The sequence below is a fragment of the Synchiropus splendidus genome, chromosome 11 (assembly GCF_027744825.2).
Source record: "Synchiropus splendidus isolate RoL2022-P1 chromosome 11, RoL_Sspl_1.0, whole genome shotgun sequence".
Lineage (NCBI taxonomy): Eukaryota > Metazoa > Chordata > Actinopteri > Syngnathiformes > Callionymidae > Synchiropus > Synchiropus splendidus.
Window position 1 is genome coordinate 19,095,293 of NC_071344.1, and position 26,467 is coordinate 19,121,759.

The 26,467-nt window shown below is 53.3% G+C and overlaps 2 protein-coding genes across 17 annotated transcripts in view; both read right to left on the minus strand.

Moving 5' to 3' along the window:
• Nucleotides 1–19,330, minus strand: part of fstl5 (follistatin-like 5) — a 60,219-nt gene extending 40,889 nt beyond the window's left edge. Inside the window, exons 1-3 of one of the 2 annotated variants that reach the window (XM_053878616.1) lie at nucleotides 18,999–19,330; nucleotides 9,581–9,710; nucleotides 3,377–3,407 (exon numbers count right to left, since the gene is read on the minus strand). In XM_053878616.1, the coding sequence (XP_053734591.1) occupies nucleotides 3,377–3,407; nucleotides 9,581–9,710; nucleotides 18,999–19,021 (184 nt within the window). In that variant the 5' untranslated portion in view covers nucleotides 19,022–19,330. The remainder of the gene's footprint in view (nucleotides 1–3,376; nucleotides 3,408–9,580; nucleotides 9,711–18,998) is intronic. The other variant, XM_053878614.1, reaches the window with a different exon arrangement.
• Nucleotides 19,331–21,307: 1,977 nt separating this feature from the next.
• The window catches only part of rapgef2b (Rap guanine nucleotide exchange factor 2b), a 52,514-nt gene continuing 47,354 nt past the window's right edge, over nucleotides 21,308–26,467 (minus strand). For 8 of the 15 annotated variants that reach the window (XM_053878574.1, XM_053878584.1, XM_053878579.1 and 5 more), the window contains 10 exons: nucleotides 26,065–26,276; nucleotides 25,871–25,994; nucleotides 25,694–25,717; nucleotides 24,878–25,107; nucleotides 24,637–24,804; nucleotides 24,388–24,540; nucleotides 24,086–24,278; nucleotides 23,511–24,013; nucleotides 23,074–23,433; nucleotides 21,308–22,780 (listed from right to left, as the gene is read on the minus strand). In XM_053878574.1, coding sequence (XP_053734549.1) covers nucleotides 23,099–23,433; nucleotides 23,511–24,013; nucleotides 24,086–24,278; nucleotides 24,388–24,540; nucleotides 24,637–24,804; nucleotides 24,878–25,107; nucleotides 25,694–25,717; nucleotides 25,871–25,994; nucleotides 26,065–26,276 — 1,942 coding nt within the window. In that variant the 3' untranslated portion in view covers nucleotides 21,308–22,780; nucleotides 23,074–23,098. The remainder of the gene's footprint in view (nucleotides 22,781–23,073; nucleotides 23,434–23,510; nucleotides 24,014–24,085; nucleotides 24,279–24,387; nucleotides 24,541–24,636; nucleotides 24,805–24,877; nucleotides 25,108–25,693; nucleotides 25,718–25,870; nucleotides 25,995–26,064; nucleotides 26,277–26,467) is intronic. The other 7 variants (XM_053878575.1, XM_053878578.1, XM_053878583.1 and 4 more) reach the window with 4 other exon arrangements.

The window sequence follows — 26,467 nt, forward strand, 5'->3', positions numbered from 1 at the left end:
GCCGACCTTCCTCCGTCCAACTCTGTTTTCCTGCTGACAATTCTGCCGGTAATGAGGATGCCAGGTTACGTGAGAAACCTCCATCAGGTGTGCCGGACGGCTAAATCAGTCCATTTATTCAGCGAGATTGCATTTTCACCGGCGACGGCGGGTTCCGGCTCGGCCGCATAACAAGGCAGCGCGCTGGCGTTCCTTCTGGGACTCCAATTACAGAGGAACCCGGAGAAACCAGGCGGCATTTGTCAGTCTTTGTCTGCCAGGGCCGGCGAGGAGCAGAAACATTCCATTATTGTTGTTGTTTTCACGCCGAGGAAATGTCAGGCGCTCGTCATCATCACGCAGCGTCCCATCACACTGCTCTTGATGCTGTCGGCGGGCAGACCCGGACAAGCGGCCATTACGCTGATCCATCAGGCTCCAGGATGGATGCTGAGAAGCTGAGACTCCAACTTCTCCCCCATTCGTTCAGTACCCACCCCGGCCAGCGGGGGGCTCTGTGTCCAGAAGTCACGGGTGAGTTTGATAGACACACCACCCTCCAATCATTTCACTTCAAATGAAGGGATGGTGTTTCACGTACACGCCACAGGTGACAGTCATTTTTGTTGTCGTGTAGAAAAACCAAGCTGTCCGAGTCAACTGTGACGCTTCACAGGTGTTGATGACAGGAAATGATCCCACCGCTCTGGACACAACTTTCCTCACTTCAGTGTCCAGAGAGCACCCCAAAAGACCACGGGGGTGGGGGAGGACCCACTTCTGAAACACGTTTCTGCTCTGATAAACTGTCCACCAGTCTTCTTCTCCAGTCTCCGTGCAACTCTTTTCTGGGCGCATTTTTTTTAACCTGGTGTTTTCTCTCATCACGCCGTTTTCTTTGTGAAGCCAGCCATCAATGGTTGGTCCTCCTCCGCCAAGTGTCTTCTTTGATGGCAGCTTTGTTTTGACTTTTTCTCTCTTCGCTTCTCTCTCCTTCAGCTGGTGACTTTTCTGCGGTGGGTGTTTTTGCTCTTCTCTCTTCGACGGATGATTTTCCAGGAAACGTTTTTTTTGCAACCACAGAGGTGTTTGAGGGTTGACTTGTTAGTCCTCCCTTCATCTCCAGCGAGAGACTGCGTGAGGACTCGTGGGGACACCAACTCCTCCACATATTTGGGACTTCATAGGCTCAAGCTTTCACCTCCAGGTCACACAGCTCTGCGACTGCAGTTCCTTCACAGCAGCTCATTTTTGTAGCCAACAAAGGCCCTGGCTCTGGGAAGCTTGTCGAGCTCTTCCATCAACTGTCTCTGGTGCTGGAGCACTATGTGCTCAGACGGTGAATCGCGGGTGTAAATCTCAGCGCTGACCTCCATCGGGCGATAATAAGAATCTTCCGGTGCCATCCCTGAATTATTTATGTCCTGCTCTTCGCTCCACTTGTTATCGGGGCTTGAAAATGAGTTTGCTGAAAAGCAGCCAAAGTAAGATCTCGGGTGACGAACGCGCCACAATACAGTGAATCACGCAGACAGGCGGGGCGGACCTTTATGCTAATGCCCCCGCCACAATTACCGCTACGACCTTCCCGACGCTCATGAAAGATGAGGACTGGTCCACTTAGCTTAGCGGTTCTGATGCGGCAGGCCGGCATGCGGGTCGACGGGACCCCGACTGCCTGGCAATGAGCAAACGTTCCAGAGGTGACAGTCGACGGATGAAGACAGGACCATGAAGCGATGCCGGCGCGCTCCACTTCACAGGACGTGCGACAGGACTTTGTCAACCACGGCGACATCCGCAGCAGGTCGACACCAAGGAAAACGGCTGACTGGTCCGTGGATGTTGTTAGGAGTAATGCGGATCTTCACGTCACGACCTGCTGAGGCACGCTGTTGCTCTGAGCAGAAGGCAAGGAAGCCCACGGCAGCCTGGCGGGCTAGACATGCTAACATGCCAACTGTTGCTGGGCTCACGTCTGACTGCACCCGCGTATTGAACACTGGTTAGCATGCTAACTAAACGCTGCTACTTTTTTCTCGCGGTCTGAAGCCTGCAGCTTATACAATGGCGTAGCTAATACACGATGAAATCGATGAAGGCTTTTTATTTTCCTTTAAAATGCTAAAAATCCACTGTTTTCGCTTGCGTGTCCACAGCTCCGGCAATATAGACGATCTCCTGGGGGACTGGAGACGACAAGCTGTTCGGAACATGGGGTCCGTGGGCGAAAACAGCGGATTTTAAGAGCTTTAATGTGAATAAAAGATGTGAGGAGTTCATGATTCAACTTCAGAACACTGAGTTTATTTCATAAGTCAGTCTCGATGCTGGACCCTGTGTTCAAAACTAGTTTTGAAAAGCATTTTTAAGCCAAGTGCACCACTGACCTTTCTGCAGCACAGACAGCACCACTGCACCTGCGCCTTATAGACCAGTGTGGCTTATGAACAAGATCTATTTTCCTTCTTACATTTAGTGGGAGTGGCGAGAGTCAGAGAGGGAGTCAATAATCTGCAGACCGAACATCATCATGTGGACTCACTTTGGAATGGCGCTCGCAGAAGCCTCACAAGCGCCGGCACAGGTGACCTTCAGCTGCATCGACTCTCCCGCTGCCATGCAGAACCAGCCAGAGTCCTGGTCCAGTGACGGAGCGATGGTGGCTGAATTAGCGGGCGTTAGAGTGGAGCTTTATTCTCATAAACGCTGGTGCGTGCCAGCCACTTCCTGCAGATCCAATTTGCTGCTTTATGGAGTTAATATAGAGCCACTCTGGTCGCTCCTCCTCGTCTGCAGGCCGCTGCGGCGGGTAATTAGAGCGCGGCGTAAATTCACCGCTCCTCGCCCGCCGAGCGTTTTACGGCCATCTGTGTGGTTGATGTGGATTTAAGATGCGACAACAAACAAATCTGCAGCGTCGGTGTTGTTTTTAAAGCTGAACTCAAAGTCTGCTGCATCTTTTAAGAGTTTGGGGACAGATGTTGGCAAAGTCAGGCGGGTGACGGCTCTCGCACTCTGAACTGTGGCCCCGCACCTGACAGGGGTCGCTCCCCCTGACCATCCGGTCTCTGTTTCAGAGCAGGAGACGAGGGCAGAGCGGAGCGGAGCTGCTCGTGCCTCACCTCAGCAAAGCCTCTTCCTTCTCTTGCTGCCCCGAACAGCTGGGCAGCCAAACCTCTCAGACGAGTCAGAACCAATCCACAAAATTGACCCAGAGAAATCCCAAGTGTTCTTTAGTTTAGAAAGAACATCTCAGTAGCTTCAGGAAATAACGGACAAAAACATTCCTGGGAACCTCAGACAGTCGGCTGTGGGGTCATGTGACTGCTGGGGGATTCATCTCTGTGATGTCATCATCATCATCGTAGCCAGAAAGAGAAAAATGCTGACTCACCCTTCATGCTGAAGCTGGATGGGATCCCGTCCTGCAGACAACAAAGGAGAAGAAAGTGTTGTAAAGAGCGATCACACTGCTTGTCTGAGCTCCAGCTTCATATCAAACAGATTTAATATCCAATTCTCTTTAATCTCTCTTTAATATCAATCTCACAACACGCTCGGAGCGAGTGGCGTTCCTGGGAGAATCATCTCCTCAGTTAAACGTGGTGATGCTTTTATGTGACGCAGCAGATAAGTGAGGATGGAATGACACCATGGGCAACGTTGCTTCCTTCCACGTGCCAAGACACCGACTCGCACTCTGGGGAGTCAAGTGTCAGGCACATGAGACGTGGAGCACTAGAGTCTTCAACCCAAAAGTTTTGGATGAAGCTTCACTAACATGATCATCAGACATCTCCTCCTTTAGCCTGGTCACCATGCTTGGACGTGCTAACAAGCTAACTCTCTCTCCACAGCCAGAAGACACATGGTCTCCCAGAGGAACCTGGTTCTAGTCACCCTGACAGTGCCGGGGTTGTCTCAGTGCCTCAGCCCAACTCACTTCGCATCAGACTGTGAGTCCGACAAAGGTTTGAAACACAGGCTTGTTTGACGGTCAGATCTCTCAGTGAGGATGACGCGATCCACTTCCCCGGTGTGAGAGACGGCAGCTCGGTTCTGGACCAGCTCAGCCCACCTGCTGGATCAGAACAGCAGAGTCTCCTGTCTCCTGCTGCTCAGGAACAAACACCACCTTCAGGATTTAAGATGCGTCTCCGTCCGTTGGCTTCTTTATCTGAAGGTGTTCACCTGCTGAGGAGCCGCGAGGTGGGAGCGTTATCAGGACGATTCTCAGCTGCCAACATCCATGAATGCGAAGCAGCATAAATATTTAATTCGTCTACAGTCACATCTGCATAAAACATCATTCATGTTGTGTTTCCAGTTGCAGCGAGCGCAGGGGCGATATGAACAGATGCATAATGCAACAAGTCCCTCACAAGCAGCCGGCGGAAAATAGCAGACTGGCAAAATCACAAGGATCTCCATGTTTACTTTCTAACATTCACACAGGGCTGGAATTCTAAGTGTGGAGGTCGTGTGGAGCAACGGAGGAGCTGACAGAGCTCAGGCCGCCCTCCTGCACCCGGATCTAAGGCTCAGTGGCTGCTTAACAGCAGGGGGGTTAGGCGTAGGTCCTCCGTGGAACACCTCAGACCCAGGTCACGGGTCAACATGGCGCACTCTCAGCTGAGGCTGTGGCGCTGCTACAGCTGGACTGGACTCGCTTCCAAACCCTCAGTTCTTTGTACTGTTTGGATCCAGACACCCTGAAAAGGACTGTATCACTGCTCTGACCTCCAGGAGAACCACAGCACAAGCTGCAGTTATGCGGTGCACAGTCCCAGAGGGAGGTCATCATGTTCGGGCGGCATGAAGAACAGAAGGCAGCACCAGCAGTGAGAGGTTTACATCCCAGCTGATGGCTTCTATTTTCAGGCGAGCATGAGCGGATTAGCTCCGACTGTGTCGCTCTTAAAAGGATCAGTCCCTCCCACGACTCCTCCGGCGAGCTCAGGAGGTTTGTTTCGACAATGCTAAGGCTGCTCCACTGGACTTGAAATGTTCTGGAAGTCCACAGCTCTGACATCACCACGAAGAGAGTAACCATGCATGGTGACATCACAAGATTCACGTCCAGTTTCCCCGAACAAAACAGTCACTTCATGCAACAGTCCACCGCTGAAAGCTCATGGTCTCCTACAAGCTCCGGGACTGGGGTTACCACCAAGTGGATCATGACTTTCTGTGGACCTTCACATGAGAACACCAGGAGCAGATCAGGAGTAGACTTGGTTTTATTTTCCAGGACATGAAGTCGCTCTCTGATCATCAGCCAGTTCTTAGTGAGTCACGTTGCATTGAAGATCATCGGCCTGGAAGATGTCCCTGAAGCAGACTGAGGGACATCTTCCAAGTTGTGGAATCTCCCATCCTGAAGGTTGACATGGTTGTTGAAGGCCACCTGACATCCGACTCTGTCCTCCTCACACTGACTCCCGACTGAGATGCTGATATGAGGAGCTTCTGTGAAGATGCTCCCTCCTCCCTCAGATCAGATGTTGTTTCTCAGTCTAGTTGTGGAGCACACCAAGGTCAAGGTTGAGGCCTCCAAAATGAGTTTGTGTCAGGAACAAACACAACCACAGCAAAGAAGTGGCTCCATCAAGTCCATCAGTGCAGTGGTGGAGGTGTTTGTACACTGTGGTGTCTCATCCATCCCATGATCCGCTCAGTCCTGATGACATCATCAACATGACTCTTGAATGATGGACATGAAGAACAGCAGGCCTCACCTGCTGACTCTGGAGCAGCAGAGAAGGTCCCTTTAAATGCGAGCCTTGTATTGCCGTACTGAAACCCACCCCCGCAGTCTGGCGTGGATTTGTCCAGAACCCTCTTTGGGCCGGACTCGCCTGTGGCTCCTCGTTCAGAAGCGTTCATCTGCCGCCACAGTTGGCGCTGTCATCAGCCGAGGCTCATTTGCATGTGACAGACAGTGTTCACACTTCATTTGTTTGTGGTGGTTAATTTCCCCCGGCACCACGGCAGGAGACTCCGGGAGCCGAGCAGGCACCCAGCTGGTTAAACCCACCATCAGGGGGAGCGCCGGCTGATCCCCGTCACATCCACTTTGTGGCTCGGTCCTTCACTCGCCTGCGAGGTGTGAGCGGAGAGCGACACCAGCGCAGGAAGAGTTTCGACAGGAGCCCACGCGTGAGCTGGTAAACAAAGCGGCCTGCTGCCACGCTTCACTCTGCTATCATCCATCAATGAGCTGCAGACCCGCCGCACCGCTCCGGCCCAACCATGTGTCTGGACTGGATCCCAGCCGGCGTCAGGCCATCAGCACCGACAACCCCTCGTGTCGCACACGGGCAGCAGTCAAGGCAAGCAAGCCTTGATCAACTTGGAGCCGTTTCAGGAGGCCTTCCCAGGACAACCGCTAGAGGATCGCTCCGTCTTTTTCTCTCCCTCCGACTCCATCTGTCCTGACTTGGAGTCGGATTTGAACTTCTGGAGGAAGCAGACCCCTCCGCCCCACCTCTGCTCGGTGGCTGTGAAAGCAGATCCTGTCCTCTCCTCTGACTGATTTTTATTTCTTCAGGTTCGGATTCGTCCTTGTCCATTCCCACTTGCCGCCAGCTGCGGCGGAAGGGCCGACGATTTATCAGTAAACGGCCGAGGCGAGCAACAAGGTGGTGAACAGAGGAGATCAGTCTGCGGCAGGTTAGTGCGGCGTGGACATCTTATTATTGTTATATTATTTGTTATTGTTCTAGTAGATTGGCTTCAGAGCCACTCGCCCGCTGCGCTGAGACTCTCTCGCCCGCCCGCTCGCCCGCTCACTTGCTCGCCGGGCCTCAGGCGAGCTGCCATTTGAGAGCCGACAGCTCATCAGGATGATGGACAGGAGTTGGAGGCTGAATGTGGCCAGCTGAGAAGCAGGAGGAGGAAATTCCACACTGCAGCTCCAGTTCACCTCCAGCAGCCATTACAAGACCATTTTTGGAAGCAATTATCACAGTTTCCCCTCATTCTTACGTGTGGGAATATTCATGTCATTATCTGGGATCCTCACATTGACCCGTCCAGTCTTCCATCCGTCCAGCAGAGGGCGCTCTGCAGCAGAGCACTCCACAAGGCTCATTCGTGCTCTGCCGCAGTCATAGTCCGACGTGTTTGACTCCAGCTGGACGAGAGCATGTTGGTGATGTTCGTGCCTGTTAAAGTACTGAATCTCCCGACGACGCAAAGACCCTTGACCCAATGCTGAGCTCCGGTCCACTGCTTCCATCTGAGGACTGTAAATCCCAACAGTTTTCAGCCGCAGGCCAGTAAAACTCTTCCCTAGACGGTTCATGATGGAGTGTAAATCCACTCTCATGGCTTCCTTGTGATGGACGCGGGTGACCGTTGTCATTGGGCTGCAGCCGACGAGACCATCCGTTACGCCCACACAAGGCAGCACATCAGTCTAGTACAGTGTCTTTCAACCTTTTTCTAGCCACAGCACCCTTGGTTCATTGAAAAAATCCTAACACATCTCTATCTATCACTCCTCTTTTGCATTATTTTATTGTAGTTTTGAGTTTCCAGACAAATCCTTAGCATTCTTTGCCTGAACTATGATTCTTTCTATCTTCACATTTTGGAGCGCATTTATTTTGTTGTGCATTTAGTTTTCCGCCAACTTTTAAACCACAAAGCAAACTTTGACAGTCCATGAGTATCAACAAAGTTTTGAAATGAGTTTTGAAGTTTTGACGTGAGTTAGCTGTTAGCTCTGTTAGCTCTGCGGTGCAGACAGTCTTTGGCGTTGCGAGTCCGACAAGGATCCCTCCCTCCATGGTTCTGTGGTGAAAGTGTGTGGTCAAGTTAGAGGCGCATCAGGTTTAAAAACAGCTGGAAGTTGTGCATGTGAGCGGCTTCTTGGCTGTGAGTGTGTGGGAAGAGGAGCGCCGTGCACCACAGCAGCGCTGCTTTGACTGACGGACAGATCAGCGCATCAACACACTGTAGCTCTACAGTACAGTGGAGAGAAAGAATCTCAGTGAATCCATGTGATCTGCTCACCTTGTTTGCTCAACACCTTCTAATTGTCATGATTTAATGTCATTATATCTGCAACCTCTATCTCCAGACAAATGATGTGAAATTGGATCATTTTCCCAAGGCACACCACACCGGTTGAAAAACGCTGCTCTAGTTAATAAAGTAACAGTGGTGAGAAAGGAGGAATCAGTGAATGACGTTGAACAACTGTGTCCCTGCCTGCTCCTCTCCATGAGCCGGGGGTGGACACAGAGGCCTTCACTCTCTCAGAAAAGTCAGATCAGGGGGGAGTCGGAACGTCTGACCCAAATATCCCCGTTTCCTCGTTTCATCTTGTCAGAAATCAAAGCCGACACTTTGGCGAAACACATCCCTCCTCTCCACCGCCGGCACACTTTCCCTCTCTGATTTGGTTCCAGACACGTGAGTTACAGAGCAGACAGAGGGAGAGTTCTGCTTCTGGGAAGGAGTGAGCAGCAGATCCAGGTCCGATCCAGGTCTCAGAGGCTGCAGTGAGGAAGTAAACACGTCTGAACCAGGGGTGAGACGTGATGTGAGCAGACATGATATGAGACGGTAAAGTCCAGTCACCTCAGTGAGAAGTGACTCCAGGAGTAGCTCCTGAGAAGCGGCTTGAAGTGGATGAGACAGTAGAGGAGGAAGTGAACGTTTGGACTATGACTGTCACCGCCAGACTGTGTGGTGGAGACGACTGTCAGGGGTGATCTGGGACGGAAGTGAGGCAGCGAGAGTGAGAGAGAAGATCAACAGCAATGTTTGGTTCAGAGTGGCTCTGACACAGAGAAGATGCTCAGGTTTCATTGGTAGAGACTAGGGAGGTTACAAGCCATTATATCAAAGGGGCATGTGGAGAAGTTTGGACACGTGGAGAGGAGAGACAGTGTTGGACCAGGAGGTGCTGGACAGACACTTCACTGTCTGAAGTTGGGCTTGTTCAGACGGTGTGGATTCACCCCATTCATCTCTTGTCTGTGTCAGGTTTTCTGTCACCATCCAGATCTGAGATGTTTGGACAGTGAAGAACGTGTTGATGTTTGAGTGACTGATCTGGTCCTCCATCACAGGGTGACACAAGAGCTGAAGTGATTTTCCTCACTCTATCAGACCACACTCAGTTCCACACAAGACCTAACCCTGGTCAGGGTGTGAACCTCTGACCGGAAACGTTGCTGCTGCTGCAGCTCAAACAAACGTCATCAAGAGTCTCTCCCGTCGCAGCAGTGCCGGCGGCTTCACGCTCTCCTCATCCTCTTTCTCCACAGCTGCAGACTTCAAAGTTGAGCGTGACGGAGGTAACAAGATTGGAGCTTCAGAGCCGGAGCGGCGGCACCAGCAGCCTCGCCTGACTCCGGAAGCTTCCGGGGAACACAAGTAAACATCCGCCTGTCAGGGACGCCACACCTCAGACGACCCGCACATCCACTCCTTACTTTTCGGAATCCACTTCATTATTACTGCCATCCATTTGACTGTGACTCAGACAGGATGCGGGCCTCATCAGTCACACGACTCAGACAAAAAAATAGGCTCATTAATTGAGAGAAAACCTCATTAGGCCAAGAAACAAACTCATCGATACCTCGTGGCGGAACCTGAAGAAGACTCGATGGGGCGGCCGCCCCTGTCCCTCGCTGTCGACGGCGATGGCGGCGAGGCCCAGCAGCAGGAGCGGCGCTGTCCAGCATCCGGCCGCCGTCATGGCTCTGCTCCTGTCAGAAACAGCCAGAGTCAGAAGCATAAATCAAGACGCCCGTCATTAGCGCAGACAAAAGAGACGCGGCGGCGGTTGGGAACTGAAGACATCAATACCCGGCTCCCAGATTAGATCATCGCTGGAATCAATTAAGGTGAGGTAGACGGCGTGAAGGAGCCGCGATGGAGACGAGGAGCGGCCGCGTATCACAGCCAATTAAAGCGCAGATTCAATCTTCAGACGACAAACATGTTTGATGGAGAAGAAATGCATCTCTGTCTCATTTGTGTGGCTTAAAATAGCTCAGTCGACAGGTTCCAGGGACCGTCGAGGATCGTCTCTGTCAGTGGAGACAAACTGCAGCGAGCAAGATACCATCACTGGACCTGACCGCTGTCCATCACCAGCCTGTGGTCCTCTCTGTCAGCAGGGTCAATACAGCCACCAGTCCCAAGCAAGGAGGCGCTAGCGCCTGCTAGCTGCTAGGAAACATAGTTGCACTGCAGGTACGACTCAAAAACACCACTGTTCCCTGCAGTGCTCGCCTCTCCGACACTATATGGCACGGTCGAAATGGGAGCAGACCCTGATCTTTGAAAAGTGAAAGTGAGCGTTGTGCAGGTTGAGGACTGGTGGGGTCACTAACTTGGAGACGCTAACATACTCCAGTTCACTTCAGACTCACTGGTGTGAGAGGCACAGTGGCTTGTCTGGCTGAAGGAGAGCGCACACAATCCTCCTCTGTAATGTCTGTCCATCTCCCACAGCAGGAAAGTGTGTTTGAGAAGAAGAAAATATGCACTTCTGATGTGTCGGCTTTTCTTGTTTCAATTATTCATGATGGTGAATAAAACCAGACTGACCTTCAGATGAATTAAACAAAGTGCCTCACGCTCCACTTGTTATTTCTCCAAATCGCAGGGAAGTTGGAGGGGCAGCATCAGAGACATGTTGCTGAGATGTTCAAACACCTGCACACACACATGCATACAGTCTACGTTCTTATGTTTTCCCCAGCCTCTCCCCTTAAACCTAACCATCCAAAACACATGGCTCACCAGAACCAGGACTCTGAACCAAACTGAAACCCAGTTATAATAAACTACTTTTATAAACCTTGTGAGGACAGGCCAAAATGTCCTCACAAGAAAGTGGCTTGTCAAGACATGGTAGTCACAAGTATGGCCCACACACACACACACACAAACACACGCACAAACACACGCACAGTAAGAGGAAGAGCTGTAAAGGTCCCTTAAGGGAACCCTTCAGAAAAGCCACTCTCAGCTGAGGAGCCTCAGACTCAACAAGGCCAGTGGCCTTCACTCTTTGGAGTCAGCAGGTGATGGTACCTCTGATCTCATAGCACGTCACGTAGACAACACTGTTCTGTTTGTGCTTTTATATCCACGACTGAAAGCATCCGTCTCCCTGCGAGAGCTGCGAGATGGTTTGTAGATATGTCAGCAGTGTTGCTCCATCATGAGCTCGTCTCACAAGAGCATCCATGGGTCTCTGCTCTGGAGACACAAGGAGGAGCTCTTCAGTCCTGCTGTGTCTTCACTCCATCTGTAGCCACTAGGCCCATGTGACCTCGAGTTGTGAGCTGCACGAGTCCAGAGAAGCTGGTGGCTAACAGCTAGCACCAGAGGAGAGTGAGGCGTTGGTCTGGATGTCTGCTGGCAGAGGTTCTCTTCTCTTCAGGAGACGGTCCAGACAGTAGCTAGCTAGCTGCTAATCTCCGCGCTGACTCGCTCAGCTGTCAAATTAACTGGAACATTAAAGCCGCCGCCTCATAACGAAGCCAAAGAGACCAGCTAATTAGAGGGAACATTCAAAGGGAGACATGTTCAAACAGCAGCGTACAAATGGGAGTAAATAATTCTGCCTCTCGGCCCTTCAAAATAAAAGCCTTTGAAGATAAAATGTCGATTAGTGAAACTGGTGTCAGAGGAAGTGCAGGGTGGATGCAGCCGGCTTTGATGCTCCGCTCCGCGGCTCTGGAGCTCCGTGAGCCCAAACGATGAAAGACTTGGCCCAGTCGTTATCAAACGTGGCCAATGAGGGTCACCGTCAACAAACCTCCCGGCGCACGGCGGCTCCTCTCCGCAGAGGGACACCTGGAGTCACGCGTGATTCCTTAAGTAGCTGGATCTGAGGTGAACCAGAAACACTAACATTTCCCAAACTGGAATGTTTTTTTTCAAAAGGAAAGTTAGTGCAACCAAAGTTCTGGAGGTGGAGAGGAGCGAGGAGGACCAGGCCGGTGACTCAGCAGCAGCAGTGGAGATGGACTCCCACGCTGCTCGGAGCCAAGCTCCGTGCAGAACCCTCCAGAAACATCTGCCTGGACGCAGCAGCATTAGCATGACGCCGCGCGCCATCCATCAGCGTGAAGCGTCGCAGAGCTAAATGTCTTATTAATGGAGGAACTTTAGCAGCCCGTGCTGACAGAGACGTATGAGGACTTTAAGGAAGCGCAGCAGTTCCACACTTTTAACTCGTTACAATCAGTCACCGTGGCGACACGTACAAACAACTCCTCACTTTTGCACTTCGCCGCTTGTTAGTGATCAATCTGGAAGCGGCGGCGCATAAGTCGCTCATAAATCCTTTCTTTTTCTTTATTGCAGATAAAAATGTCGCATTTCTCCGTCTCCAGATGATTTTCTGCAGGGAAACGTTCCCGTCCCAGCGTGAGCCCAACACTGTCACCTCTCAGTCTCGACACATGGGGGCGCCGTCTGCAGGCCAGCAGCCCTGGTGAGTGGGACGAGTCACAGCATGATGACACCACCCGCCTCGTGGTCAGAGAGTGTTTAAAACCAGGCAGGTTTAAGTTTGTTTGAAGCTCCGCCCTTCTCAAGGTCTCTCAGGCGACCAGGGGGCGCTAGTCACCCAGTGCCAGTGAGACTTGTCGGCCCAGCACTTCATCCTTCATTACTAACTCAGAACTGAAAAGAAAAACCTCTGCTTTCATGCCAAGTGGATGAAAACTGGCTTCATCAACAGTGAATACGCAGCAGTCTGCCCCAGGGGGCGCTCAAACACACCACCGTGCTCCAGCACAACACAAGCTTCAGCTGAGATCAGGTTCCAGTCGGTCTCTGTCAGAGAAGGAAGACTGGCAGACAACATGGCTGCCAGTTTCAGTCTCTGGATCCATGTCGGCGAGCAGCTTCCAGTCAGAGTGGAGCAGTGTCGTGTGAATTATTCATCACTCTGTTTGGTCCAAGCATAAATATTTAAGACCTCGGGAAAAGGCCAGGGACGTCTTCGGCCAGATGATCTGACGCTGTTCTCCCATCTGAGGTCCAGGTTAATGGAAGTGGAGATGAGGTGGAGCCACGAGGGCTGGTGTCCAGGGCTGAGCTCAGTGAGGTGCTGCTCTGTCATGAGTTTAAATCTTCTCATTCCATATTGTGCTTTGGTAAGGTGACTTCAGTCCTGACAGGTGGTCCAGCCCACGCTCCTCTGAGGAGAGCGGAACACGGGTTCCTGTGTCAAGCTTCAAGGGTTGAGAGGAACAAGAGACTAAAGATGCTGGTCACATGACATTGGCCACAAGCTTCATTCATTTACGCTTCATTTCAGAGATGCTAACAAGCCAGGTGGCTGAACGATGACCACACGTGGGTCTGTGGACCTGTGAAACATCACAAGGGCAGGTCGCAGACTCCCCCTTGCGCCGACAGACGTGACTGCTACGGCGAGCAGAACGTGAGCGGCAGCTGGCTGTAAATCACCAGTGCTACAGTAATGGTGGTGCAGTCAGGTGAGGAAGCTAGAGAGTGAGGGCCCGAATCTGCTGAGGCGATGGATGAGAGGGCCGGTGCCATGGGGGGGCAGGGTAGGGGAAGAGGAAAATGTTCTTCTGTGACACGTGGATAATCTCAGCACGCAGGGACTTGCTGAGCAAACTAGTTTGGACCCGTCAGCTGCTCCGTCCTGCCGGCATTTTAACAAGACATCGGAGCAGCTTCTGCAGGAGATGACGGCGCTGATAGCGTCTCACTGAGGCACCTGAGAGGCTCCACCAAGGCCCACTGGACCTGGACAGGTGTGAGGGGCAGGGAGTGGATCAGCACCACTGAGAGTCCCCAACATGATCAGCTTCTGGACCAGACCTGGCCCAGGGGCCATATGCAGCCTGTATAAACTATAACTAATATGTTGTAATCTTTCTGGCTTTTTTTGTTCTTTTTCTTTTCATCACCACCACCACTTCAGCAGTAAATATAGCATGTTCTTGTTTGAAGACTATAATTTTCTACTTTTTATTGGCCATTTTTGTGTGCTTTTCATGTTCCTCAAAATACATTGAAGGAATACTGAAAATATATTTAATAAGTATGTAGACTTTTATTCAATTTAAGTGCATATAAACTGAAATATTTCAATAGATTTCATGGCATATTTATACTTCTTAATATTATTACTTGCATTTAATCTTTTTAGGTTCATCGTGTCTTTGTTACTTACTTGTTAAGTGTATATTTTGGATATTTTTCCGTCATGTTTTGTAGTCATCGCTGTCTTTCTTTTGATGATGGCCCCTCACAACATTTACACTTGCTCATGTGGCCCTTCAGGAAATTGAATTGCCCACCTTTGTTCTGGACCGATGTCATGATGTAGCATTGTGACACTCCAGGTCAGAACCGTCCACACAGTGCTGCAAGTAATGATGGTCAGGGAGCCGAGGTCAGCGGTGGTCTGTCAGTCATCTACTGCACAGGTCAGTGACATCACAGACGACCACACAGGGTCACATGGTTTGGACGGAGAAGGTGGAGAAGTGCCCTGGATGTGACAGACGTTGAGATGCAGCAGCATCTCTTCCCCACCAGCGTCTGCAGCGTTTTCCCAAAACTCCTCTCAAAGTGGATTAGCAGCAGCCGGCGCATTAAAGAAGCATGTCTCCATGCTCGTATTTCCATAATCTCATAGAGCCAGCCCGGCGCTGATGAAGCCGCCGCTGCAGACAGAATGATGGATGAAACTTCAAACATCATCTCAGACACTTGACAGTCAACAGAAACCAGCTCGCCTGTCTCAGAGAGAGCTTTGCCTCTGACACACTGCTGGTTCCAGATTAGCATCTGAAAACGGCAAAATAACATTCACGAACCGGAACCGGTGTGGGCCCGACTGGAGAGACTAGGAGCGCTGGTTACGGTAGGAGGCGGCGAAACAAAGAGGTCTCAGGTGGAGGCTGGAGCTGAAGGACCTGACGGAGTGAAGGAGCCGACAGTCGCAGGTGACATAAAGCCCACCTGAGCGGCGCAGAAATTGGATCTCCGTCTCGGCGCTGCTCTCCAGGAGAGGCTTGTCGGAAATTATTCAAATTGTCAGCGAGGTCACCGGAGGGGAACTCGGAGTCAGCAGATAAAGCGGCTCCCCTCCCACCGAGCGTTGGAGCTGACACATCCTTGACCCCGTGGGCGGATCACTTTAAGCACGCTCAGCGGTATTTCAGCGTGTGGATCAATCTGGCTGCAGTTTGTCTGGTGCCTCTCCAGGCCCCTCCCCCAGCCTCCCGCTGACATGTTTGGCAAACTTATCACGCAACTTCCCACACTCCAAAACCCCAGCTGCTTCGACGACTGATAAGGAACCCTTTGAGTTCAGAGCACGTCGCAGACTGCGGGCCACCCTCCACCCCCGGAGTCTGGCTCTCCCTCAGACGCTGAAATGCTGTGGCTTCTGCTTGTGCTTCTATCTTCGACGCGTCACATGACATGAGGTTCTCCAGGCAGAGGAGCGCCCCTCCTCCAGGTGGGTCAGCCCAGCTGTGGCCCGTTGACTCTCACGTTCCTCAGACGGTTGGCTTGAGGCTCTTTGATTCTTGGACTCCAGGACACTTCATCTTGGAACTGGACCTTCAGCTTGGCAGGAGCAAGTGCGCGCCAGCCTTCATTTCCAGGGGCTCCTTCTCACTGCCACTTCAGTGGTGCCGTGGGGCTCGAGTGTGATGTGGTCTGCTCAGTCAGAGATGCCATGGATATCTTTCCCTCTTTTAGTTTCCTGTTGTTGACTTTGAACTTCTGCTCCTTCTGCTCTGTTTCTCGACTTCCACTCCATTGTTCCGCTCAAGGACTTCCTGGTCTCCTCCCCTCCCTCACCTGGATCCTGCAGGAAAGCCAGCCTTCTGGAGCTTCTGGCATCATTTGAAGTCCTGCGACTCTCTGATCATCCCTGTCTCTCCTGCTCCAGTTCTGGAGAACAGTTGTATCAGATCATCCATCCAGCAGCTCTCTCCCAGGCTCAGACTATTCGTGACCGTCTCGTGCCTTTGATGCTCACTTTGGCTGGTCGGAGAGCAGAACGGCAGTAATGCGAGGAGACGCGGAGCAGGCCTGCAGGTGAGAAGAGTCTTCATCTCAGAGAAGTCTGTTTGATGTGAAAGGGCAGCGATCTTCTCTCCCGCCAAGCTCCCCTCCGGGCCGCGACTCACACCCAAATATGAAGCGCTGAGTGTTTAATAAGACGATGTTTGACCTCGGGAGCCAGCACGGCAGTAATGAGGTTTCACTCCACGCAGCTGAATCGATGAGAGTTTATGTTTATGAGGACGTGTAAAGCTGCAAACACAGCGACCGTAAACCTGCCGGAGTGAGTCCCGACTGGCTGGAGTCGGTCCAGATGAGCTGCGCCGCCAAAGCTGGAGCGGAGCGCGGCCCCAGACTGGACCACTCACAGGACCACGGTGTGACTCCAGTTGTCATGAGTGACGTGCGACAGGCGGAAAACGCACAGCCAACATGGTGACAGCTGTCTGGAATGAGGCGGTCGGCCCACTTCCAGGTTCACCTGTCGCTTGGTTCAAGCCCATGTTTACTGGATCTCCATGGGCTGAAGTCCCACCAAGCCATCCGGTCATCCGCTTCATCAGAGTCACCTCCTCACTCAGGTTTCACCAAGTCCTCGGCTTCCTGCTGCCACCGATGGGCACGTTTCCATCGAGCCGAAGGGCTTCACAGCCCACCCTGACCCGTTCGTCCTCAACATGCTCGCCACGGACCCTGCAGTTTTCATGGACCACATGAAAACATCCCAGCTCATCTCCCTCCCGCTGCAGCAGCAGGGTTCGAGTTGGCGCGAGCGCTAAATCTGTCTGACAAAAGTGGAGATCACAGCGAAACTAAAGCTGAATCCTGGCCGCCCGTCAGCTGATCCAGCTGCCGGCACAGCTGGACGTCTGCAGCAGGAGAAGAGGAGGAAGGAGAGCTCTGGGAGGACAAAGCATCAGTCAGCGTGAAAGCACTGCGATTTCAGGCTCGGAAGGAGGAGGATCCTTACATGCCAGGATTACACCAGCGATTACAGAGCAAACGCGGATGAAGCCACCAGAGACATCAACGCTGTCAAACCTCATGATGGTCTGGAAGAGAAACACTGGCTGGGGCTGAGCTATGGTGGCTCTTGATGCCAGCGGTGCTACAGCATCCCACCGTCAGCCACGGTGGGCTCCAGAGACCCAGAGGTTAGAGGCATGTTTGTCAGCGTCACCAAGAGTCTCGGCTCTGGTGTGAGGTCGAGCCGCACCTGGCTGCTCATCAGGTACCAGCAGCCACAAGTTTCTGGTTCTGTTAAGGGGCTCGGTTCTGCTCGACTCTCCAGGTTGGACCGCACCACTGCTGACGTGAAGATGAAAGAGTGGTGCCGCTGACTTCCCACCGCCCCAGGCCGCGGCTCTTACACCACACGTTGATTCCAAACCATCCAGGGGGATGTGGAGTCATCTCTAAAAGCTCTTTTGCTGATGAATTGAAGATATAAATTTTAATTATGGCCGGCGCTGCTTCACATTTATCGCCGCGCGTCTCATCCATCACGCCGCCGCCGCCGATCGGAGTCTTTCCTCTTGTTTAGGCGCCGCACTAACTCAGACGCTCTTTATTCTTGAAAAGCTTCCAAAAGCAGCCCAGAAACAAGCAGCACACTCCTGCTGCTAGAGTGAATCCAAATGAAGTTTTATGACTTCACAGAAGATTTATGATGATGACATTGTCTCAGCGCTGCGCTCACTTTTCTCTTTGTTTTATTCTAATTGCGGCTTGTCCTGTTTTCTTGAAGCACATCATCAACCCGTGTGTTGGATCCTGTCAGGACCTCTGCTCCCAACACTCGCTGAGGACTTGATTTCAATACATGCGAGTGCACTTCTCTGGAGGACGCCAGAAACACCTGGACGAGGAGGTCGAGCTAGCCAAAACGTAGCAAGGTCATGGGCTGCTTAAGAGACGTGAAGCGAAACAGAGTTCTGCTGAGTCAGCGCCACACTCGCTCAGTAACCTGGACCAAGCTCCGCCCCCTCTGCCAGGTGAATCATGCGACTCTGCCTCTCACAGTGGCTGCCATCTTTGTTAAACTGCAGGAGCAGCGGCCGCCACGCGGATCGTCAGAGCGCTCTGGCGAGGGAATGTCCAGGATGCTCCATCAGAGAACCCGCTGCAAGGGGTAGCTGACAGCAGTGGTCTCCTCAAACCAGCTGAGAACTTCGTCACTGAGCTGCTGCCTGAAGATTCTGGAGAGCAACAACCCTTCACCTCCATTTGGGCGAGCAAGTGCAAGTGCAAGTGCGAGTAGTAGAACCAGCTGTAGTAACATTAGGAGTAGCGCGATAACTTCAGTGAAAGTGAAACTGGCAACAGGAGGAGGAAAAGAAGGCAAACGGTTGGACGACTGCAGTGCTAGTACTATTGTTCGTAAAGGTAGTAGTGGCAGTGTACGTGTAGCAGTGATGATGGATACTGGATTACAAATGATTGACAGGTATTAAAACTAAATGATTCTAATCCAGAGATTTGGGGATTAAGATTTAACGGTGAAGTAATTCAGAATAGACGTCACGTGACGTCCCGATCAAAATTGTATTTGTTTTCCTCACACCATCATCATCCCGAGATCCCGTCTGGGCTTCAGAACTTAATCTGGGTTACGGCTGCTCCTCCAGGAGCAGAATTCTCCCGGAGCCCAGAACATCCACGGCATGTGAGCGATGACGTGACGGCGTCGAGTCTCAGTCCGAGCACGAAAACAAAAGTCTAATCCCGCAGCTAACGGTGTCACTCGGGGATTACAGAGCCAGGCAGCGAACACGGTGGGCGGATGAAGCTCCGGAGCTTCGTGACGGGACGAGCTCTGCTCCAAGATGTGCCACCGTCCGGAACCGGCAGCGCGGGACTCATCGGGATTGAGTTGGTTTCAGCGATTCAACTTGTTTAGCTGCACTTGGTGGGATTCGATCTCGGCGATGTTCCGAATACTCGCTCAACTGGCGGGACTGAGATGTTGGTACCTGAGAGTCCCGGCGAGGAGCATCCAGCACGATAATCCGGCAGATGAACCCGCTCCAACTAGATCCACTCCACGGTCCGCTAGATCCGGTGTTCCGGCAGAGAAGTTTGTTCCAGTAGGTGTAGATCCAGCTCGGACGAGAGCGGAGAGAGTTCAGCACCGCGGCTCTCTGGACAGCTCCTGCCCGCGCTCACAGCTCCGACCTCGGCCACTGTCGGCTCGTCTGTGCACCACCGAGGCACGAGCCACCAGCCCAACCTCACCTCCACGCGCGCGCCACGGCTTACAGGCGGGGGTTGGGAGGGAGGGGGGATGGAGAGCGGGAGAGGGGGAGGGAGGGAGGGAGGGGAAGAGCGAGAGAGAGAGAAAGCGAGAGGGAGATGGAGAGAAAGAGGGAGATTGAGTTAATTGAGGGAGGGGGGAGAGAGAGAAAGAGAGGGAGAGGAAGAGAGGGAGAGGGAGGGACAGAGAGAGAGAGGGAGAAGAAGAAGAGGAAGCGAGAGAGGGAGAGCGAGAGAGGGAGAGGGGGAGAGAGCGAGAGAGAACAAGGGGGAGGGAGAGGGAGGGAGAGACAGATGGATTTTGGGAGTGAGAGATGGGAGAGCGAGAGAGGGAGGGGAAGAGCAAGAGAGAAAGAGATAGCGAGAGGGAGCAGGAGAGAAAGAGGGAGATTGAGTTGATTGAGGGAGGGGGGAGAGAGAGAGAGAGAGAGAGAGAGAAAGAGAGGAAGAGGAAGAGAGGGAGAGAGTGGGAAAGCTCAAAAGAGGGGGAGTGAGAGGGAGAGAGTGAGAGAGAAAGAGGGAGATTGAATTAGGGAGCGAGAGAAGGAGATGGACTTGGGGAGAAAGGGAGGGAAGGAGAGAGAGAGTACAAGACCAAGGGATGGATGAGAGGGAGTGAGCGCAGGAAAGATAGAGGGGGAGAGACATGGAGATAGGGAGAGAGAGGGAGGGAGAGAAAGAGGGCGATGGAGTTAGTGAGAGAGGGACTGAGAGAAAGAGAGAGAAGAAGGAACTAAAGTGGACAGGGGCAGACACACACACAATCAGGGTCAGGTTTTCACTGTGGCACCAAAGCAGAGCGAAAAAAAGGCCTCTTAGTGTCCAGAGTTTCAGAAGATGGTGAGAGGAGTCGCAGCAGAGAAGCTGAAGAAACGTCACAACAAAACATCTCTCTCATTCTCTCACACACACACACGTTGGTCTTCCTATCTTAGTGTTAATGTATGCTGTCATTGACATATATTAACATCACCCTTTCCCCAGTCTCTCCCTCTAAACCTAACCATCGAAAACACATGACTAACCTGAACCAGTACTCTAAACCAAACTGGAACCCAGCTATAGTCACCTCGCCATTTTCAAGTCTTCATCCTCAAATGGGGACCGGTAAAAGGTCCCTACGAAGAAAGTGTTTTGTCAAAAATTGGTCCCCACGAGGTACTATAAACAAGCATGCGCGCGCGCGCGCGCACACACACACACACACACACACACACACACACACACACACAAGCACACCTGAGGTCCGCCGCGCTCCTGCCTCCTCCTGATAAGACTCTCTGGCCCTCGGGAACCTGGACACCAACCAGGAGACGCGAGGTGGAACAGAGCGTCACCTGGCGGCGGCGGACCTTGGCGTTTGTAAACACGTTGAGACGAGTGTGTGTGTGAGGACAGACTCGGTGCCTCCGTGTCGCCTGATAATAAGTGCAGCTCCGGGCTGACTGGGGCCCTTGAATTATTCATGCCGGCAGCAGAGTCGACTCATCCGTGTATGACACTCGACAACTTTCAATTCGGACAGCACATGAACGCAACATCCACCGAATGTGAGTTTTCAGTCACGTGTTCTGGTGTGACGAGGAAACAGGATGACTATAATATGACGATAATTTAAGACATTTTCCCGCGTCAATGTTTCACGTCATCCAAAGCGGATCACACGCTCAGAGGAATGATGGAGCAACAGCACCACCTGCTGGACAAACAGGCCAGAGACACGCTCAGAGACAGGATTCCGAGACGGCGATCCGTTTGACTACTGTCACGGTCACAACCACCAGCGGGAAGGTTCGGATGCTAAGCAGAACAAACACAAATGACGGGAAACAGAAGCGGTCAAGGAAGTAAACACAGGTTTAACTGTTGAAGTAACTTCATGAGCTAAAGTGTCAAACCAGTCGTGGAATCGTCAGTAAGGATCAGAGACTCGCTGCAGCTCGGAGGACTTTGAAGGAGTTTATTGATTCCAGCTGGTACGAGCTGATGTTGAGGCGTTAACGAACATTTCAACAAAAAATAGAACCCATATGTACAATTGTTGTATTAAAAATACAAAAGAAGGATCAACACGTGTCTTTGTAAAAGACATACAGGTCAAAGAGCGACACACACACCGTCTACCTAAACAGCTGTCGAGTCTTCATCCTCCTCATCCTCATCACAGGCCGTCTGCGGCGTCACAACGTGAAAGCAGGGACATCATCGCCACTGTTCCAGGGACTGATCAATGTGATCAGGGCGGGACACGAGCCTCAAGAGTCCTTCATCACAGTCAACAGTGTTGAAGTCCGCATCCGGTGGGGAGGGGGATGGGGGTACGGTCGGTCGTCACGTCTGTGAGTAAGGCAGTTCACCTCCCAAGCCTGCGACCGCTCCACGGCTGTGGCTGTCGTGTGTAAGGCGCTTCAACATTCTGGGTTCAGATCCGGGTGAGGCGACCGACTGAGACTCAGACGGAAGCGTGGTGTGTGTCTGGTGGTTCATTTATGAGGGTTGGTCCCAGTGTGTTTGTGTGTGTCTGGATCACTTGCTGTGTGTGTGGACCAGGTGAGTGTCAGCTTGTGCTCGTCTTTGAGTAAATGTGAGGTCATGTGCTTTTCTCCCCGACGAGTCAGTCGTGTACCTGCTGCGTGTTTGAAGGCAGCTGTCTGTGTGTGTGTGTGTTTGTGTTCAGTCAAGCGCGGCACTGAAGCCTCACACGTCTGATATCAGCGGCTTCATTCAAAACTGTTGCGATGCATGTTGACACTTCTGCCAGAAACCTTTGGAGGAAAACTTCAGCCGAGGTGTTTCGACTGACAGACGTTCATGGATCCAGAACCTTCCGCCGTCACATCACAATTGTCGGCGAAAAACACAACAATGCAGCTCTTTGTGCTTCTTCACATCGTCCAATCAAAACGTCTCCTGCTGCCACCCTCGGTCACCTGACTGTGACTCAGCCAGTGGCGCTGACCCGGTTTGATCAGGTGGTTCTGGGACTGACTGTAACAAGAGTGAGCGGTCGCCGTGGCAACAAGGGCCGTTGGTTGTGCTGAAAGTGCTTTTCTTGAGAAATGTTTGATCGTGTGGCTCGTGACGAAGTCGTCCTCAGAGTTAATACTGGATTCATCGGCCCGGTGACCCGCCACCCTGACTCCGCCCCCTCAGAGTGCAACAGAGTTCTTACAAAAGCCTCGTGGTCCGTCCAAACCCATGTTCGTTCCGACGAGTTCATAGAAAGTAGAAAATGAGAAAGTGCAGATGATGTGTGTCTCTGGGTCAGTCAGGTGGTTCCGGTCGAGCCGCCCCGCACCCAAAAGTCCCGCCTCCGTCACAGTATTTCACATGCAGGCCACTCAAGCCGCCAGACGCTTTAAGGCAGCGAGGCGGTCAGCAGGGGGCGCCGTGGAGGCCACTGACGTTGAATGTTCTGCTGGGCCGTCTCGTCGGTCCCGCCAACTCGGCACCAAAGTCACTCAGACCACCGTCGGTCAAACCGCCGAGACTTGTTCGTCGTCTGTGGAGAGAAGACAAGGTCAGGTGACTCCGGTACTCTCTCGCACTCGGATCCGAGCTACGCCACACGGAGTTCAGTCATGTAGCGACCAAACGTGATGGAATTAGAACCAAATGGCTGAGACGCGTGTTTGTCGACTGGCACTCGGAGGCCTGAGGAACGTTCATGTGTCTGAGGGCTCCTCAGTCGTGCAGGATGAGGTGGTGAGGGACTCCCTCTCATGCATGATGACATCACCGTGTGTGTGTGCGTGCCATGCAGGGTCATGTGGGGGGGGAGGCGAGTTGTTTTACCTGCCGCCTGGCCCCGCCCACACCATCAGGGCCTGGTCTCGGGTGTCCGCAGAGCCACGACTAGTGATGAAGAACGGCACTCACCCTCCTCCTCCTCTTCCGGCTCTTCGTCCTCGGCCGGCGAGCGCGTGCGGTGGAGTCCGGCGGCTCGCTGCTTCTGGTGGGAGTCTGGTGACTGGGTCACCATGCGAGAGCGCTGCAGGGCCGTGGTATAGTCTGGCGGCCGGCGCCCTGTGTGGCTGGCGGCGGGGGCGGGCGGGGGCGAGGACGCGTGCTGCCCCTCGGCGACGTCAGACATGGTCAGGGCCGTGTAGCCCGGCGGAGTGGGCGGCGGCTCCCGGTATCGACCTTCCTTCCGACCTTCAGGAGAAACAGAACCAGAGACCGTCATCACAGTGGACCGACACCTGATGGCAGCCTGGTTGACGCTCCATTACCTCCAGCAGTGATGGGCGACGGCGTGGGTCTCCCGAGGTGTTTGGCGTCCTCGGAGCCCGTGGACGTGATGCTGCTGGTCTCAGGGTCGGCGTTGACGTCCTTCCCTCCCCTCCTCTTGATGGTGCCTGTGTCCCCTTCAGAGTCCTCGCCCCAGTAGGCGGCCGAGGATGAGGAGCTGGCGGAGGCCCAGCTGCCCCGGGCCTGAGCAGCCCACAGCGCCGCGGGTCCCCCGAGCAAGGCCTCCGGTCCACCTGGAGGAAGTCCTCCAAGCCCCCCGCCCCCTCCAAATGCCAGTGTCTCCCAGCTGCGGCCCTGCTGCATGGTCTGGATGTTGTCGTGAGAGCCAGAGGAGCAGGACGTCCAGGAGCCTCGGCCACTGTCGGCAGCGTCCAGAGAGACCCGGTCACCCTGATCCTGGGTCAGCTCCTCTGAGCTGGGTGAGGACAGAACCGTGGGGCATCCGGCGTAGATCCCGCGACAGTCCTGCATGGACGAGTACGACCTGGAAGAGAGCAGACTTCAATCAGGAGTCTGGACGACGGGACCAAACCTGAGCCCAGTCTGCCGCTCCTACCCGAGACTGTACTGATCAGGGTCGGTGGTGGCCCGGCGCTCCAGTCTGGACCCTCCAATGTGGACGTCCCCGGAGAGGCGACTCCTCCGGTCTTCCTGAGCCATGTCGAAGGAGAAGTTACTGACCAGACTGGACCGGGACGAGATCTCACTGTGACCCGAGTCTGAGTAGGCATCCCCTCCCCGAGAGTAGCCTGCAGGACACAAGACCGGTGAGAGAGTCCAGACCTGCTCTACTGACTCACATGACATGTGAAACATCAAGACATTTGTGCGCAGAACTTTTCATGTCACTGGCCTCACCCTTCTTGGGGGAGCTCTGGGGGGAGGTGGGCGGGGAGGAGAGCTGGGACGAGGCGTTGGAAACGGCGTCCTCGGGCTGCCGGCGGTGCCTCTCCCCTCCCCCTTCCTCCGACAGAGACAGAATCTTCTTCAGTGACTGCGGTGAGCTGGTGCCTGTGGCAGAGGAAGAAGATGAAGAGGATCATGAAGAAGGACATTCCACAGTGACCCCTGCTGACACCAGCTAAGCAAATGCAGTGGGACTCTCACCAAAAGGAGGCAGGTCTTTGACAGGGACCTTCTTCCTGGAGGGGTACAGGGCCACAGCTGGAACCTGAAGAGCTTCTTTTCCTTTGGACAGCTGACCCCTCTGCTGACTGGCAGCCCGGGACACCACCGGCGAGGTATCGGGTCTCTTGCTGCCGGCGTTCTTGGGCACTGAGGAGACAGGTGACACGGTGAGACCACGTGACGGGCGATGAGGGGTCGTGCAGGGTTGGAGTGGACTCACAGGTGCTGATGGAGGGCTCGCACTGCAGGGACAGCGTCTGCAGACTCTCCTCGTTGGTCTCCAGGCTCAGGTTGGACAGATACTGTTTGACCTTGCGGGCCATCTGCGCGTCCTCGTACAGCTTCTTGGCGTTGAGGAAGGAGCTGCGGCGGACCCTCTTCTTGTGGCCACCGCTCTGCGACACATCCAGTACGGCGGCGTTGGCAGCACTGCCCTGACTCAGTGACCTGCTTACACACGCGCACACACACACACACAGCACATGAACACTCCAGTGTGGGGGACATTGTCAGGAGAACATGCAGCAAAACTCCAGACACAAGGGACGAGGACCACAGAGGTCTTTGCTTTCAGTGGCTGTAGGAATGAAACGTCCCTCAAATAACTTCTAACTTCAGCACAAACTTAAGCAGAACCTCCATCTTCCAGCAGGTGGCGCCAAATCAGCAGCAGGTTGCTATGGTTACACGGCAACCGCTGCGGTATAGTTAGAGGTCCCACTAAGTTCTGCTGTCCAGCCCAGTGAACCTCCTCACTCAGATACAAAAAACAGACAGAACTACCTGAGAGGAGCAGGCAGGTCAGAGGTCACCCAGAGGTCACACAGGTCCATACTTACATACATACTAGAGTCAGAGAGTACCTCAGTGCCCACTAAGGCTCACAATGGATGCGACCGGTAAAAACAGAGAAAGGGACGAGACCCAATGCAGATGGCCAGCAGAGTGACCTCTGACCGCAAGCAAACTCAGAAGAGGGCGGAAGCGTGTGATTGGTGGAGGTGAAAGGTCACAGGCGGCGTGTCAGCAGACTTACCCTAAACTCCTCCACTTCTTCTTCCTGCGGCGCCGGCGAACAGAGAAGCAGAAGGAGGACGAGAGAGACGAGAACTTAGGACAGAACCACGATCACCAGAGAAGATTGCGCCACCACAGCACCAGCAGATGACACCAGCAGGGGGAGACGTCCGCGAGGACAGCAGCCGAGTCTTACCTGGTCCTGAACATGAGCGCAGGGTCCATGTTGACCGACGCCATGCGGCCCACGTGCCGGATCTCTTTAGCGATCATCCTCAGCTTCTCAAAGTTCACCAGCCCGTCCACCTTGGAGTCGTTTCCTGGACAGAAGAGGAGCGGATCAGAACCAGCCGGGTGAGGTTGCAGCTGAGGAAGTTTCACACCACGCACCCTCGTGCAGGAAGGTCAGGTCCTTCTTGATGACCGGGAAGAGCGGGATGATGGGCGGCTGCAGGTTCTGGTTGTTGAGGACGTTCCGGTACTTGGCCATGTTCCTGGACGGGTCGAAGAGGTCCTGCAGGTCGCTGAAGAGCTTCTCGTACTTGCTGGGAAGCTTCTCCCATGTGCCCCGAAGTCTGGAGACCGGTGCCAGGTTCAGACCGCTGCAGAGAGAAGGGCGAGGGCTCAGTATCGGGTCATAGAACTACCACAACAGTGCCTGAAGGTTCTGAGCCGCAGAGATTTGCATCCTCACTTATTACTGCTGAAGGGACAGGAAAATTATTTTCAACTAAAAATAATCCACTGACGGTCACTGTTGCATGGATATCAAAAACCACTTTGACTTTGAGCG